At 37.1% G+C, this 16,089-nt stretch overlaps 1 protein-coding gene across 4 annotated transcripts in view; it reads left to right on the top strand.

Moving 5' to 3' along the window:
• Positions 1-8,587, top strand: part of LOC132549971 (homeobox protein Meis1-like) — a 117,835-nt gene extending 109,248 nt beyond the window's left edge. For all 4 annotated transcript variants that reach the window (XM_060213962.1, XM_060213965.1, XM_060213963.1 and 1 more), the window contains exons 11-13: positions 2,205-2,263; positions 4,302-4,382; positions 5,139-8,587. In XM_060213962.1, the coding sequence (XP_060069945.1) occupies positions 2,205-2,263; positions 4,302-4,382; positions 5,139-5,491 (493 nt within the window). In that variant the 3' untranslated portion in view covers positions 5,492-8,587. The remainder of the gene's footprint in view (positions 1-2,204; positions 2,264-4,301; positions 4,383-5,138) is intronic.
• The last annotated feature ends 7,502 nt before the right edge of the window (positions 8,588-16,089 follow it).

Genomic DNA, 16,089 nt, shown 5'->3' with positions numbered 1-16,089 from the left:
TTGATTTTAGATGTAGGTATTTATGATTGGTGTGTATGATGGTAAACACAATTACTCTGTGATAAGTATGTAGCATTTACATTTACCCCCAACCAAGTTCCTCCCCAGGTGGAAATCGTTACAGTTTATTCAAGTTTTACTTTCGATTTCAATTGCATTGTCCCTCATATACCCATGGCAAGTCTGAAATTATCCTGATTAATTTTTCAGATTTATATAAAATCTGCATGATTTGAAGAGGGGTGGCTATAAATCTGCCTGGGACTTTGATGGGGGGGTTCTATAGGGCTCAGCTAAGTGTATTCATGCTGCGTAGTCACACATAAACCTACATCACGCCTGCCATCTCTGATGTAATTAAATTAAGCCCAAACTCCCCAACCTTCAAAGCAGGCAACATTGCTTTCCTGCAATTTGAGTAATTTAAGACACTTCACTGCGTTGGCTTTGATCTTTGATACAACTATTTAGGGAAATACAACGTCGTGTTTATAAGAACATATGTATTATCTTTTCAAAGTAATTCACGGAAAAGACTTAAAGCGTGATTGAGCATGTTAGGTTTGCAAGATGGGGCAACACCAATGAGTGATGCTAACTACCTTCCTGTGTGGGAGTGATAGCTGGAGGGAAGCCCTTGACAAGAATGCCAGAAGGAAGAGAACTTTATAACCATTTTTCCTTCTTCATCTGTTTCTGTCTGTCTTAGGTCTTTCTCCTGTCAGACTCACCTTTACTTTTCTAAGGGTTGTATTCCACCTGACCTCCTGTCACATGACCTTTTCCCTTATCCTGTTAACCCCACTTCTTTCATCCCTTTTAGCCCATTTCATTATCACCATACAATGGCCCTTCTGCTGCCCTATTCTTTTTCCCCTCCCTCCCTTTCCCATCTATATTATCTTCTTACCTTCCATTTTAACCCTATTCCTGCATCGCCCCTCCGTCCATCACTGCCTTACCCCTCCACCTAACTATTGCCCCCTTTTTCAGCCACCCTTCATCCCACCTTTCTCCCCTTTTTACCCCACCCTCCACCCAACTGTTTTCCCCTTTTTAACCCCATCCTTACCCATCCTCCATCCAACCTTTCTCCCCATTTTAACCTTACCCTTTCCCACCCCACCTTTCTTCCCATTTTAACCTTACCCTTCCCCACCCCACCTTTCTCCCCATTTTAACCTTACCCTTCCCCACCCCACCTTTCTCCCCATTTTAACCTTACCCTTTCCCACCCCACCTTTCTCCTGTCCCTTAGCTTCCATACTAGCCAGGAAGATAGTAATGTTGATTAAGTGAGAGTTTTGTGGACAGCTGAGATGAATTTTCTGTCAAACTAGTGGTCAGGTCGGAGGTTCAAAGTGAGGCTTGGATTCTGGTAGGACAGTGTACAGGACTGTTATTGGCCACATTACGCTGTTTTTCTTACGCTTTCATTCAATAAGGCGTCCTCCATACAGCTGCCGAGTGTGCCAGCTTGCTTACTTATTAAATGAAGTACGGAAGCAGAAAGCGTCATCAACTTGTAACCCAATCTGGGAATGGTCGCTAACGAGAGAAAAGATGTAATTTGGGGTAGAACCGTCTAACGCTGAATCCTTCAGATCATGTAAAGTTGTCTAGCATCATTTATCATTTTTTAAAACTACATCTTTAATTTGAATCTGGTAAGGGGGTTCGGGTAGTGATGATCTGCTCTTTGGAACTCTCTAGTCGGATAGGATTGCAATTTGCTGGAGTTTGATGGGGAAATGGAAAGGTTGGAAATTTTGCCACTAATGAGCACTAGTCTGTTCAAGTGGAAACCATGGCAAATTATGAAGGCTCCAAGAAAACTGGTGTGTTGGCACCTTTCCAGCTCATCACCAATTAATCATCTGGGATCTCCAATCTTGACAGTTTGTCCACACCAAGTCACCATTCTTCTGAGGTCTCATCAGCTCAATAAACTACATCATCAAAACTTACAAAAAAATTTCCCTGAAAAAACGCTTACAAAGAAACGCATTAGTATCATGCCAAAAACAAAAATACATCGTTAAAAATCTACACCAGTTTCACACTGGACCATGTTAGATAGCTTTCACAAACCCTAATTTTAGAAAGAAAAGGAGATGTGGAATATTTATAGAAAGTGTTCCGATGTATGATAAATGAATAACAAATCTTTTATGAGGAATTTAATTAATTTTGTTTTCTTTCAGGTTTATCAATGCAAGACGAAGAATTGTTCAGCCCATGATTGACCAATCAAATCGTGCAGGTAGGTTGTCCTTGGTTATTGTATGTGAAAGAAATGAAAGTCATTATTGATTTGATTTGTTAACTCAGAAACCATAAGATTTTTATTTTGTTATACAAACAAAATATTTGACAAAGTGAGACTTTATAAAATTGAAATATCAAGAAAGGTTATTTTCACAATGGCTACCTTTCACCATGAAGATAAATTTTACCAAAATTTTGTACATTGAATTTAGAATTTTTTTTGGAAATAACTTGGAGTTTTACTTTAATTTTTCAATTTTCCAAAATCTACCACTGCATGGTTTGTAACCAAACAATCTTATGGTTTTGTTGATGGTATTTATACCCGTCACCTGTATTAACGAGGTTTGACAGTACCTCTCACCTGTATCAGGATGGTGAGTGTCATGTGACCTAGTCTGAAGTGGTGTGTTTGGCGTGCAGGCTTTGATATCACCCGTTCACATAAAGCCAATGTTTGTGGGTGTTTTCCACACACTCGTAGCCTACTCCACATGTACTGTCATTTTCCTGTGTTGTATTTGTTACATTGATGACAAATTCTCTTCCCAATTGGCATCAAAGTCAGGAAAGATGATGGGAAGAGTTTATGGCTAATGAAATTAACCTCATTTACGGTTCTTCTTGCCAAATTCATCAATATATAAGAGTCGTTAGGAGTAATTTGCCAGCAGACTCCGTAATTAATGTGGGGAGCCGGTACCTTAAACACTCCTCCTATCATAACTACAGACTGACGCTACACGTAATAATGTGTAAAACTTGGAGAGAAAGTTCCTTCAAATTCACTTAAAAATACTGTTGTGACATTTCAAAATTAGGCCTTGTATAGTGTTTTGTACTGTAATGAGATACAAACTTTCATATTGAAAATAACGGTATAGATTATCAAGGGATTTCTGTGAAGGAGTTGAAAGTGAAATGTTATGACTTCCATAGATGGTATTTTGTACTGTTTTCATATCATGTGCATGGAAGTATTTAGACAAAATATATGACTGAAATATATATATATATTTATAGACAGTAGAGATAAGTCAAGAGTTATGCCGACAAACTCGCTCTGTCAGAAAACGTTTGGGAAATCTCACAGTAACTACTGCCAAGGGGAGACTTTTCGTGTTAAGATTTTAGTTGGGTAAATATTAAATTTCGTGGTAATCACTTTGCTATTAACCTGTGCGCATGATGATATCAACGCCCCAGTCACTCACCGCAAAGTGGGATTCGGGAATGTGAGGCTGTACTTTACTTAGTAGCACAGCTTTTGATTGACCTAAATATCCTAGTACATATGATATGTTTTAAAAAGCCTATTTAACATTGAATTGGCATATATCAACATCAATTTAGTATTTATCTACACGGGCGCTCGTAATTAACTCTCAGCAAGTGGTCCAGAGGAAGCTAATAGATGAGGACTGTATCTTAGGTGGTATTACTCTTTTACAAATTGCATTTCTTTTACACTCATTATCTGCTGACAGTAACACCAGACTCCTAAGGGGCAAAAACTAGCATTTTATTGAATGCCCATTATGAGCCGGGGACTCGTAGAGGGCAACACTTGCCAAAATATTCTCATTTCTGTTTGTGAATCGGTTCAAAACTTGGGTTTATGATTGGACCCTCCGCGGTCCTCGTTTGGCAATCATAAAAAGGATATATCGTGGAATAGCTGCCATGAATTGGTACATTGATGAGTTAGGGTTGTTTAGTGAGATATATTTAGAGCCCCTCTCCATGACAGGAGGCTGTAAATGTGTAGAAAAACTCTAAATACTTGCATGGCATTGTCTTGGCACACCATTTATACGTTGATGCCGTTTTAAAGTTTTTAAGTTTCAAATGCATTCCAAATTACCCACGACTCGCGGAGGCAGACACCTATATAAGTATGTAGATGGTCGAATAAAATGAAAATATTGCCTGCGGGACCTAGTAAATGCATTCAGGGACACACATGTGCCTATAAGTATTTAAATTGCATTGTGAAACGCAAAGGATGTAATGCCTGTTCTGTTTGTTTGCAGCCCCTGGAAGCCATGGTTACAGTCCGGATGGTGGCATGGGCTGGCCCGACAACCAACCCATGGCCCACATGGGGCCCCATAGTAAGTTTTCTCCTTTGCTTGGCGTTAAAATTGTAAAAACATGCAGAAGTTTAATTGCCGAGCGGTTTTGTTGTATGCTACATATAAAAACAATCTGCATATCTGAAGAACATCTATTGATTGTTCAGTTTCCGACCCAATACAATATCTCTTTAACCGACGTCGAAGTACAGCAGTATTTATATATGTGGAAAATACTTATTGTGTGTAGAATTAGACCAAAAAATCTAATTTGAATATTCAACAGGATACATACATATTAGAAGGGGTTATAGGTTTCAATAAACATTTTAAAAAAACTTTATGACAAGTATAACTGTGTCTTAGTGTTCAAATATTCATACAAGCTGGTGCATTTTAGAGACTATCAGTAAACGATAAGAATAGCGAAATCAATTGTGTAAGATAAAAAATTTACTGCAATTCTGCTAACTGCAAATGTATTGTATAGAAAATGTCTTTTTATTATTTTCAAACAATTTGAAAATAAACAATGAATCATTGACAGACTGCTATTTGTAAAGCTTTTTAAACATTCTCAAGAATAACAGATGGAATTGGTAATGAATTTCTCCATTATATTATATTTGAATTTCTTTGTCTACAGAGCTGCAAAAACAGGTAACTGCATCATGGGATGTGATTTTTTGATAGTCTGGGGTCCTTGAAATGAAATTGAACATTACTTTTGTGCATTGCTTTCAATATTGATGTCATTATTTTCTGTTGGTAACATATGGTTGTTATTAATTGCAGTGCTCCAAGGTCGACCTGGCAGTGACATGTACGACCCTATGAAGGCCGGATATCCTCACATGGATGGTTCACAGCGCTATGACATGTTAGGTGTTCAGGGTATGCATGGTGGAGACATGTATGGAGCGCCCCCTGTCACAGGAAGTAGTTCCTACTCACAAATGTCACAGTTACGTCCCCCTGTTCATTCGCAGGCCATGCTAATACCTGGACATCCACATCATATGATGATGGGCCACGGGGCTCCGGGAATGAGCCCACATGGCATGTCAATGGGTTCCGCACAGAGCCCACCTCTTCATAGCAGCATGGAAAGCATGGGTGGACATATACAGGATATACATGCAGGGTAGGTGTGGTCGCGGTGTACAGACTTGTGCGTCATGCCTGGCTGACTTTCCTGTCGCCATACACCGTTGTATTGTGGTTGTCAAGACAACAAGGACAAACTTGTGTGCGTTGGAGCGTGGCCCTGGGGTTTGACTTGGACTAAGGCCAGTGTTTATTTTGGTAGTTTTTAACTACTCATGTCAGTGATATGGTGATTGGCTGTGGTAATCGAAAGTGACGAACAGACAGAATCGGACCAGGTCCGGGAAGGGGATGTAATTCCAGGCTGTGCATGTGACAAATATCTGTCGAATGTTATTGTGAGCATAAGGAATATACGCTACATGCCAAATGACGGTCTATACCTGGTCAAATCAGCAAAAAGCTAGTCAGTGTCTCGTCTCCTTGTGGAGGAAGATGGACAGACAGTTGCGATTGGTGTGACCAGCCGGCGAGTAGGCTGGTCATATGGACATGGAGGGTGTGTAAAGGGCCAACTTGCCTCAGGTCGAACTTATGATATACTAGTCTTTTTAGATGTTCCATGTTATCTGTATGGGGATTGGGGAAAAAAACACAAAGATGCTGATAGTATTATCCTGTTCAGGAAGGTAGCCATGTGAGACTTGTTCAAGTATTAGTATTTATGAGACTCACAAGTGTCGTGTAGTTTTAGCAAGTCGGATTGAGTGGTGACACCTTTGAAATACCTCGTACTGCCAGGGTCGTACCAGTTGTAACGATCAAATATAGATGTGTTTTTTTGCAAGCATTCCACTTATAAATTAAAAAAAAAATATATTTCAATTTTTTTCTAGATCTACAATTGATTTATGTATTTTTCTGAGATCCTGTTTCCCCAGTTTTGCGTCTTCTCATTTTATTATTATAAATATATGTTTTTTTATAAGTATTGAGATAGGAATTTCACAATATTTGTTATGAGAAGTATCACAATAATCAATGTCAGTATTAAATATATAATGATCTGTAGAGAAGAAGCAAGACTGGGGAGATCGTCAGAAAGCTCGTACCATATATACGCAAACATCTACGGCACTAATTGGCGGTGCCCATCAGCATACAAGATAAACCTTTCCAGGCCAGGCAAATTTTTCTGTTTGCCTTGCTGACATTCGTTTATTATCAGCTAAATCACAAGGTCAGATGCCGACCAGCAGGATCAGGGAAGGATTCCCAAGGTCGTGGATACTTCTCAAGGTCACTGAGAATTCATTCTCAGGAGTGTCTTAAGGTCAGTAGAGGACAGTTTGTGATTTGCTGCTGAAGAACTATATATAGATACATACATGACCAAAATTGGCCAATCAGATTTGAGCTTTAAAGTTACCTCATACATTTTTTTTTTTTTTTTTTTGTTGTAAAATGCCATTTTTGAAAGAATGGTGGTAATAATGGTGCATGTTGGACAGAAGGATTTGGTGCATTATATTGTGTATAGTAGAACGGGAGGTGCATGTGCGTGTTGGTGCTTGGTATCAAGAGAGCGTGCTAGCGAGCGAGAATGGCGCACAAATGACAGCAGAGGATTTTATTGTATGATGAAAACCTTGATTTGTTTGATTTGTAATGCCTCATGTGGTTGAAAGCCAAGCTGAATTGCTGTATATCTAAAGCAATAAAATATCAGTGTGATTTTTGACATTTTTGTTTCGTGAAATATATATTTAATTCTGGTTTTTTTCTGGTTTATTTTCTTTGTTGCTAGAAATAATGATTTTATTCATGATACAAACTTGGCATTTTACCCTGCTTTTTTTGGTAAGGAATACTGGCTGGGATTAACTTCTAAAGCATAATATTTGATGTAATGACTTTGTATAGGCGTCATGATCGTTTACAATACTGAGGATTATGAGATCAAATTATTTTTATTTGTAGTGAATCCTACCTGTACTTAGTTGAAGATTATCCTTCCAAAGTGATCATGAAAATATATTTTGTGTTGTCATCCTCCCCAAATGATTATCAAAAACAATTTTTTATGTTGTCTTTATCAATAATATCAGGATCACTTATGAAAGAAATCACACTATTATACTATTTTCTGAAGCAACGTAAAAATCTGTCGCAGGTGCCATTTTATATCGTGTAAGGGACTGTAATGTGAAATGCTGGGATGACATCGAGAGTTTGAAGATTATCTTTTAATTAATGGTGTACGTGTTATTGTTTCCTTTTTTGGTTGAGCCTTGATAACAAAGGTATACTGTATTATTCAAGTTCAAGTTCAGCAAATTGATAATATCTATTACAGAAATCAACACAGTTTTCGTAAATTTGAAAATAATGTAAAAACTCTTAACAGACATATGGAATACATTTTAGTTTCAAGCAGTATTAGTGTTCAAAAAATCATGAAATGATATTTGAAAAATCAAGTGCTGATGTTTTCTAATTCTTAATCAGAAATTAATTTATAAGTGCTTCTAGTATTTTTTTTTTTTTGTTTTTTTTTTAGTTTGAAGTTATGAAAAAATGATTTGTGAGAACATTTAAAGACATGATAGTTTTCCAAGTGCTATTGGTGCAAAAAAACAAGTTTAAGTTGTAAGTTTTCTTTTAAACAAGCTGGTTTTTTTTTTTGTTTTTTTTTTTGTGGATTTTAATACTATGATTTTAGTTCCCAATGCTTTTTAACCTGTTTCCTTTCCACTTTATTTTTTTTCTTGCAGAAAAGACCTGATGTTTTATACAAATTTCTGATTTTAAACCTGCAATTTTACACCTTTTTTGACATGAAGGTAATTTATCGAGCCATTGTATATTACAATGTCTACAGATTTTACTTTCCAACAGTAAGGACAATCACGGGCAATTTCACCAAAAACTTGATAGTGTATGGTATGCTTGTTTGAGAGTGAGCGAGACTGTGAGAGATGGGTGTGGCCAATGGGCGTGGCTGTATGTGATGGGCGTGGCCTATTGGCCAGGAGAGGGCTGGAATAATTGTCAGTATTAAATGTTTGCATGGAAGATGTGAGAGGAGTGATTGTCGCCAAGCTTGGAGCTTAGTTCTTTTGAATTTAGGGAATTTTAATACGAGATTGTCACATATTTTGAGTAAAATTCCAGAGAAATAAACTGTTGTAATAAAATATCTTTGTTTTTGTATTGTGTTTCAAGGAGATTATCAATTTGTAGTTCAAAATAAAGAACACCAGCAGTTGCAAGATTTCAAAGAATGCATGTCATAAAGAAATTCTCTGTAATGTACACCCTGAATTTATTGTTAATCCTGCTGTATTGAAGACATGTTGAAAATATGTTAAATCATTTGCCAGGGCAAAAGACAAACACTTCTGTTTCCATCACTTCTGTATATGATTTTGGGATAAGCTGTTTGGTTTGATGAATTTGCACATTATATGATAATGTATCTATATTGTCGCAAATTATTTTTGATAGTTGGATAAATGCAGTGTAAGATTCCTAATGAAATAGAATAATATTAGTGATCTTGGTGAAATCCCCAGTTACTCACTAATGGAAAGTATGTGAGTTACTGTGAAATCATATTTTTGGGGGAGGGCTCAATTTTCATAGTTTTGTCAAAAAATCTCAATTTCATAGACATTTGATTTTGTGAGTAAATATTGCTCGATAGATATTAGTTTCAGCATCATATGGATGTATGATTTTTTTAATAGTACCCACAAAACCAAGGAAACAAACCTCTGAAGAAAATGAATTATTATACATTACATAGAAATGTGAATCAACCTCGTGTAAATACTTTCTCAGTGTAGTTGATTAAAATCTCATTTCATTACACTCAAGTTCATATTCTTTTTAACAATTTTAAAATCAACACACAGCTGAGTTAAATGAAAACAAAAATCACATATGCAAAGTATTGGTAAATGTTGAGGGTTATACAATCCTTTACATTACAATAGGTAGCAAAGAGATTTAGCTCAAGGGAGGAAATTGATTAAAATCCATCTTTGTAGATAAACTGATAGGTACAAACAGTCTACACATGTAAATGTTCTAGCATGTTACTGAAAAAAAGGTTTTGAAATGAAATCATGAAGACAATTTTTCTTCACTGTTTTCCATGATTGGTTCAGAGTAACCCTGTTTCAACTTCAACCTTTCAGTTCTGAAATCTATATGAATTTACCCTTTCACGGCATATACATCAATATGAAGGTATACCATGGTTAAGCTTGATTTCAGTCATTTGCAAAAATCAGGTAACAGAGATCTCTTTGACATTTGACAACAATTTTACATATTTAGAGAGCATATCTTCACAACTATTTCATGCATGGATGCACTACACAGGTACAAGACATGTAGTGTATTAAATAATAGAAATTGTGACCTCTCTTCATCATATAAATTGTGACCTCTCTTCATCATATCAATTGTGACCTCTCTAAACCATTGATATTGTGACCAACATTGAAATTGTGACCTCTCAACATCATAGAAATTGTGACCTCTCTACAACATTGGTATTGTGACCTCTCTACATCATAGAAATTGAGACCAACATAGAAATTGTGACCTCTCTACAACATTGGTATTGTGACCTCTCTACAACATTGGTATTGTGACCTCTCTACATCATAGAAATTGAGACCAACATAGAAATTGTGACCTCTCTACATCATATTGTGAAATTTGATATTGTGACCTCTCTAAACATTGATATTGTATTGTGACCTCTCTAAACCATTGATATTGTGACCTCTCTAAACCATTGATATTGTGACCTCTCTAAACCATTGATATTGTGACCTCTCTAAACCATTGATATTGTGACCAACATAGAAATTGTGACCTCTCTACAACATTGGTATTGTGACCTCTCTACATCATAGAAATTGAGACCAACATAGAAATTGTGACCTCTCTACAACATTGGTATTGTGACCTCTCTAAACCATTGATATTGTGACCTCTCTAAACCATTGATATTGTGACCAACATAGAAATTGTGACCTCTCTACAACATTGGTATTGTGACCTCTCTACAACATTGGTATTGTGACCTCTCTACATCATAGAAATTGAGACCAACATAGAAATTGTGACCTCTCTACAACATTGGTATTGTGACCTCTCTAAACCATTGATATTGTGACCAACATAGAAATTGTGACCTCTAAACATCATAGAAATTGTGACCTCTCTACAACATTGGTATTGTGACCTCTCTACATCATAGAAATTGATATTGTGACCTCTCAACATTGGTATTGTGACCTCTCTACAACATTGGTATTGTGACCTCTCTACATCATAGAAATTGAGACCAACATAGAAATTGTGACCTCTCTACAACATTGGTATTGTGACCTCTCTAAACCATTGATATTGTGACCTCTCTTCATCATATCAATTGTGACCTCTCTAAACCATTGATATTGTGACCAACATTGAAATTTTGACCTCTCAACATCATAGAAATTGTGACCTTTCTACAACATTGGTATTGTGACCTCTCTACAACATTGGTATTGTGACCTCTCTACAACATTGGTAATGTGACCAACATTGAAATTGTGACCAACATAAAAATGGGGATATCTCTTCATTATAGAAATTGTGACCTCTCTACAACATTGAAATTGTGACCAACATAGAAATTGTGACCTCTCTGCAACCTTCACAGTTTGACTTCTATTTACCTTTTTGTGATACCAACTGTAGAACATCTAGACATGTAATCATTCAAACACAAATTCGATAAATTAGGGAAACTATGAAAAAGAGAGATTTAGGCGGAGACACTTTTAAACGTACAAGGAGTATAAAACCATAAGTTCCTAAAGTGTAAGCGATTTCTGCTTCACAGACGACACTCGCCATATAAAACTTGGTCAGTTCAAGAAAGTGATCTAACGTTCCAAGATGAGAACAAGGTAAACAACATAGAACCACCAGGTACACTAATAACAGTAAGAACATTGAGTCGTTTTGTGACACCAACCAAAGAACATTGAGGCGTTTTGTGACACCAACCAAAGAACATTGAGATGTTTTGTGACACCAAGCAAATAGCTTTAAATCGTTATGTGATACCAACAAAAGAACATTGAGATGTTTTGTGACACCAACCAAAGAACATTGAGATGTTTTGTGACACCAAGCAAAGAACATTGAGATGTTTTGTGACACCAAGCAAATAGCTTTAAATCGTTATGTGATACCAACAAAAGAACATTGAGTCGTTTTGTGACACCAAGCAAATAGCTTTAAATCGTTATGTGACACCAACCAAAGAATATTGAGATGTTTTGTGACACCAAGCAAAGAACATTGAGTCGTTTTGTGACACCAACCAAAGAACATTGAGGCGTTTTATGACACCAACCGAAGAACATTGAGATGTTTTGTGACACCAACCAAAGAACATTGAGGCGTTTTGTGACACCAACCAAAGAATATTGAGTCGTTTTGTGACACCAACCAAAGAATATTGAGTAGTTTTGTGACACCAAGCAAATAGCTTTAAATCGTTATGTGATACCAACAAAAGAACATTGAGTCGTTTTGTGACACCAACCAAAGAACATTGAGTCGTTTTGTGACACCAACCAAAGAACATTGAGTCGTTTTGTGACACCAACCAAAGAACATTGAGTAGTTTTGTGACACCAACCAAAGAACATTGAGAAGTTTTGTGACACCAACCAAAGAACATTGAGTAGTTTTGTGACACCAACCAAAGAACATTGAGTAGTTTTGTGACACCAACTGAAGAACATTGAGTAGTTTTGTGACACCAACCAAAGAACATTCAGTCGTTTTGTGACACCAACCAAAGAACATTCAGTCGTTTTTTGACACCAACCAAAAAACATTGAGTCGTTTTGTGACACCAACCAAAGAACATTCAGTCGTTTTGTGACACCAACCAAAGAACATTGAGTAGTTTTGTGACACCAACCAAAGAACATTGAGTCGTTTTGTGACACCAACCAAAGAACATTGAGATGTTTTGTGACACCAACCAAAGAACATTGAGTCGTTTTGTGACACCAACCAAAGAACATTGAGATGTTTTGTGACACCAACCAAAGAACATTCAGTCGTTTTTTGACACCAACCAAAAAACATTGAGATGTTTTGTGACACCAACCAAAAAACATTGAGTAGTTTTGTGACACCAACCAAAGAACATTCAGTCGTTTTGTGACACCAACCAAAGAACATTCAGTCGTTTTTTGACACCAACCAAAAAACATTGAGTCGTTTTGTGACACCAACCAAAGAACATTGAGATGTTTTGTGACACCAACCAAAGAACATTGAGATGTTTTGTGACACCAACCAAAGAACATTGAGTAGTTTTGTGACACCAACCAAAGAACATTGAGTCGTTTTGTGACACCAACCAAAAAACATTGAGATGTTTTGTGACACCAACCAAAAAACATTGAGTCGTTTTGTGACACCAACCAAAGAACATTCAGTCGTTTTGTGACACCAACCAAAGAACATTGAGTAGTTTTGTGACACCAACCAAAGAACATTGAGTCGTTTTGTGACACCAACCAAAGAACATTGAGATGTTTTGTGACACCAACCAAAGAACATTGAGTCGTTTTGTGACACCAACCAAAGAACATTGAGATGTTTTGTGACACCAACCAAAGAACATTGAGTAGTTTTGTGACACCAACCAAAGAACATTGAGTAGTTTTGTGACACCAACCAAAGAACATTGAGTCGTTTTGTGACACCAACCAAAGAACATTGAGATGTTTTGTGACACCAACCAAAGAACATTGAGATGTTTTGTGACACCAACAAAAGAACATTGCGTCGTTTTGTGACACCAACAAAAGAACATTGCGTCGTTTTGTGATACCAACAAAAGAACATTGCGTCGTTTTGTGACACCAACAAAAGAACATTGCGTCGTTTTGTGATACCAACAAAAGAACATTGAGATGTTTTGTGACACCAACAAAAGAACATTGCGTCGTTTTGTGACACCAACAAAAGAACATTGCGTCGTTTTGTGATACCAACAAAAGAACATTGTGACACCAAGCAAATAGCTTTAAGTCGTTATGTGATACCAACAAAAGAACATTGAGTCGTTTTGTGACACCAACCAAAGAACATTGAGATGTTTTGTGATACCAACAAAAGAACATTGCGTCGTTTTGTGATACAAATATAAGAATATGGGAATGTTTTATGACACCAGTGAAAGACCAATGAGTGGTTCGTTGACACCCACCATAGAATATTTATACTTTTTGTGGCTGTGTAAAGTTATCCTTCGCAGGTTTAAAGGCGTGTGTAGACAAATAAACTATGTGACGTGTTCGATGAATATGTAACCCAATTATAGGGATATCTATCGAAACAAGGGAAAAAACCCCACAAATTCATCTTTGATGGAAACTTAGCTCTTTTTCTAATTTACATATAGATGTATCATTGCTCAGCAGCATTTCCCTATAAAACGCCTATTTGTCGCTCTGAAACACAAGGATTCATCAAACGAGCAAAAAAAAGTTTTAAAATCATGGAAACAAAAGAAATGGGTTTATCTTTTTCCCCAATCGCGTCAGCCTAACGACAATCAGAGAATGCAGATATATGTATATAGAAGATACTGGTTTGACTTGTTGAGAGAACCATACACACAGTATACAATAGATTGTCAATTCAGCGGCTAGTGAGAGGGCACAATTCATTTCTGTTCTGTCATCGAGTTTTATTCCTTTGTTGTTTTAAATATATGTTTGATTCGTGAATTGATTTTTTTCAATCAAACGTTTTTTCACAGAATGCACTAAACCAAGCCAATCGCCTCCAGTGGGAATGTCTCCACATTTTTTCTGTCTTCCTTCTTTTCTTTGATTGTTTCTTCTTTTTTTAAATATCTGTTCTTCTGCTCAACCAATGTCTTATAAATAAGTGGTAGTTTACCTCCCTTATTTATGCGATATCCACTCTCGCCAGTGAACATCCTGACACGAGTGACACAAATCCGGATTAGGATTAATTCATTTCCAATTTAGAACAGTGGATCAGTTTCCGGTTATTTTAAGCGGAAATCGTCAAAGTAGTAATTTATTGCCCGTGATGAAAATCGATTAAAGTTTATTGTTTATAATAAATGCTTACATGCAGCTTAGTAAGGAGAAAATGTACGCGTATAGTTTCTGAGACTGTTAATATCACTAAGCAATTCTACATTATTGACCTTTCTGTGTCAATCTTCAATGAGTCATATAAAACTGAATATGCGAAAACACGTAATGCATCATATCTTCAATCGAACTTGAAAACCTCAACCACATATCCCGGAAATTAAAATATATTCAATATTTATAAATAGCAAATGAACATAGCAATATTCGATAGGGAATGAACCGATTTATTCTTTTGTAAGTTTGAGACCTAATTTGAAATCAGTCGATTGGCAATAAATACCAATGTGCAACGATATCAAGGTGTCTATATTTCAACAATTCATTCCTTCTTGTCCCCCGGGACTGAAGCTATGCCATACACCTTTCCAATCTTTACATGACAGGTACCTTTTTGCTTTCCACGTCCCCCCAAATCACTATTGCTGATGTTCTTTCCCCTCCAGATGTGTCCACAGATACTCTACAGCAATTAGTTTCTTCCTTCCTCGCCCCAGGTCTATAAGACAATAATTGTAACCCATCTCCCCATTCCTTGTCACCAACACCCCATCCCAACATATATAACTTGGTCCCAATCAACCATCCCTACCACTACCCTGCCCCTACATCTATAACTAGGTCTCTATAAAGCGTCCCTGACCATACCAAGTCCCTACATCTATAATTTGGACCATATAAACCGTCCCCTCCCATACCCCGTTCATACATATATAACTAGGTCCCTATAAACCACCCCTTCCCCTACCCCGTCCTTACATATATAACTAGATAACTATGAACCATCCCAGCACCTACCCCGTCACTACATATATAACTAGGTCCTTATAAACCATCCCTTCCCATACCTTATCTTTACATATATAAATTGGTCCCTATAAACCATCCCTTCCCCTACCTCATCTCTACATATATAATTAGGTCCATATAAACCATCAATGTCCCTTCTCCGTCCCTACATATATGACTAGGTCCCTATTAATCTTCCCTACACCTACCCCGTCCCTACAGATATAAGTAGGCCCCTATTAACCATCCCTTCCCCTAACCCGTCCCTACATATATAACAGGGTCCCTGTAAACCATCCTTTCCCCTACCTCGTTCCTACATATATAACTTGATGACTATGAACCATCCCAGCCCCTATCCCATCCCTTATATATAACTAGGTCCCCATAAACCTTCCCTACACCTACCCATTCCCTTCATCTATAACTAGGTCCATATAAACTATCCCTTCCTCTACCCCGTCCCTACATATATAACTTGGTCCATATACACCATCCCTTTCCCTACCTCATCCCTACATATATAACTAGGTCCCTATAAACCATCCCTGACACTAACCCGTCACTACATATATAACTTGTTCCCTATAAACCGTCCCTGACCCTACCCCATCCCTACATATATAACTAGGACCCTATAAACCATCCCTGACACTAACCCGTCACTACATATATAACTTGTT

This window comes from Ylistrum balloti, unplaced genomic scaffold (genome assembly GCF_031769215.1).
Source record: "Ylistrum balloti isolate Yb309-2 unplaced genomic scaffold, AGI_CSIRO_Ybal_v1 Utg370094, whole genome shotgun sequence".
NCBI classification, from domain to species: Eukaryota; Metazoa; Mollusca; class Bivalvia; order Pectinida; family Pectinidae; genus Ylistrum; species Ylistrum balloti.
This window is presented reverse-complemented; position numbering and strand designations above follow the sequence as displayed.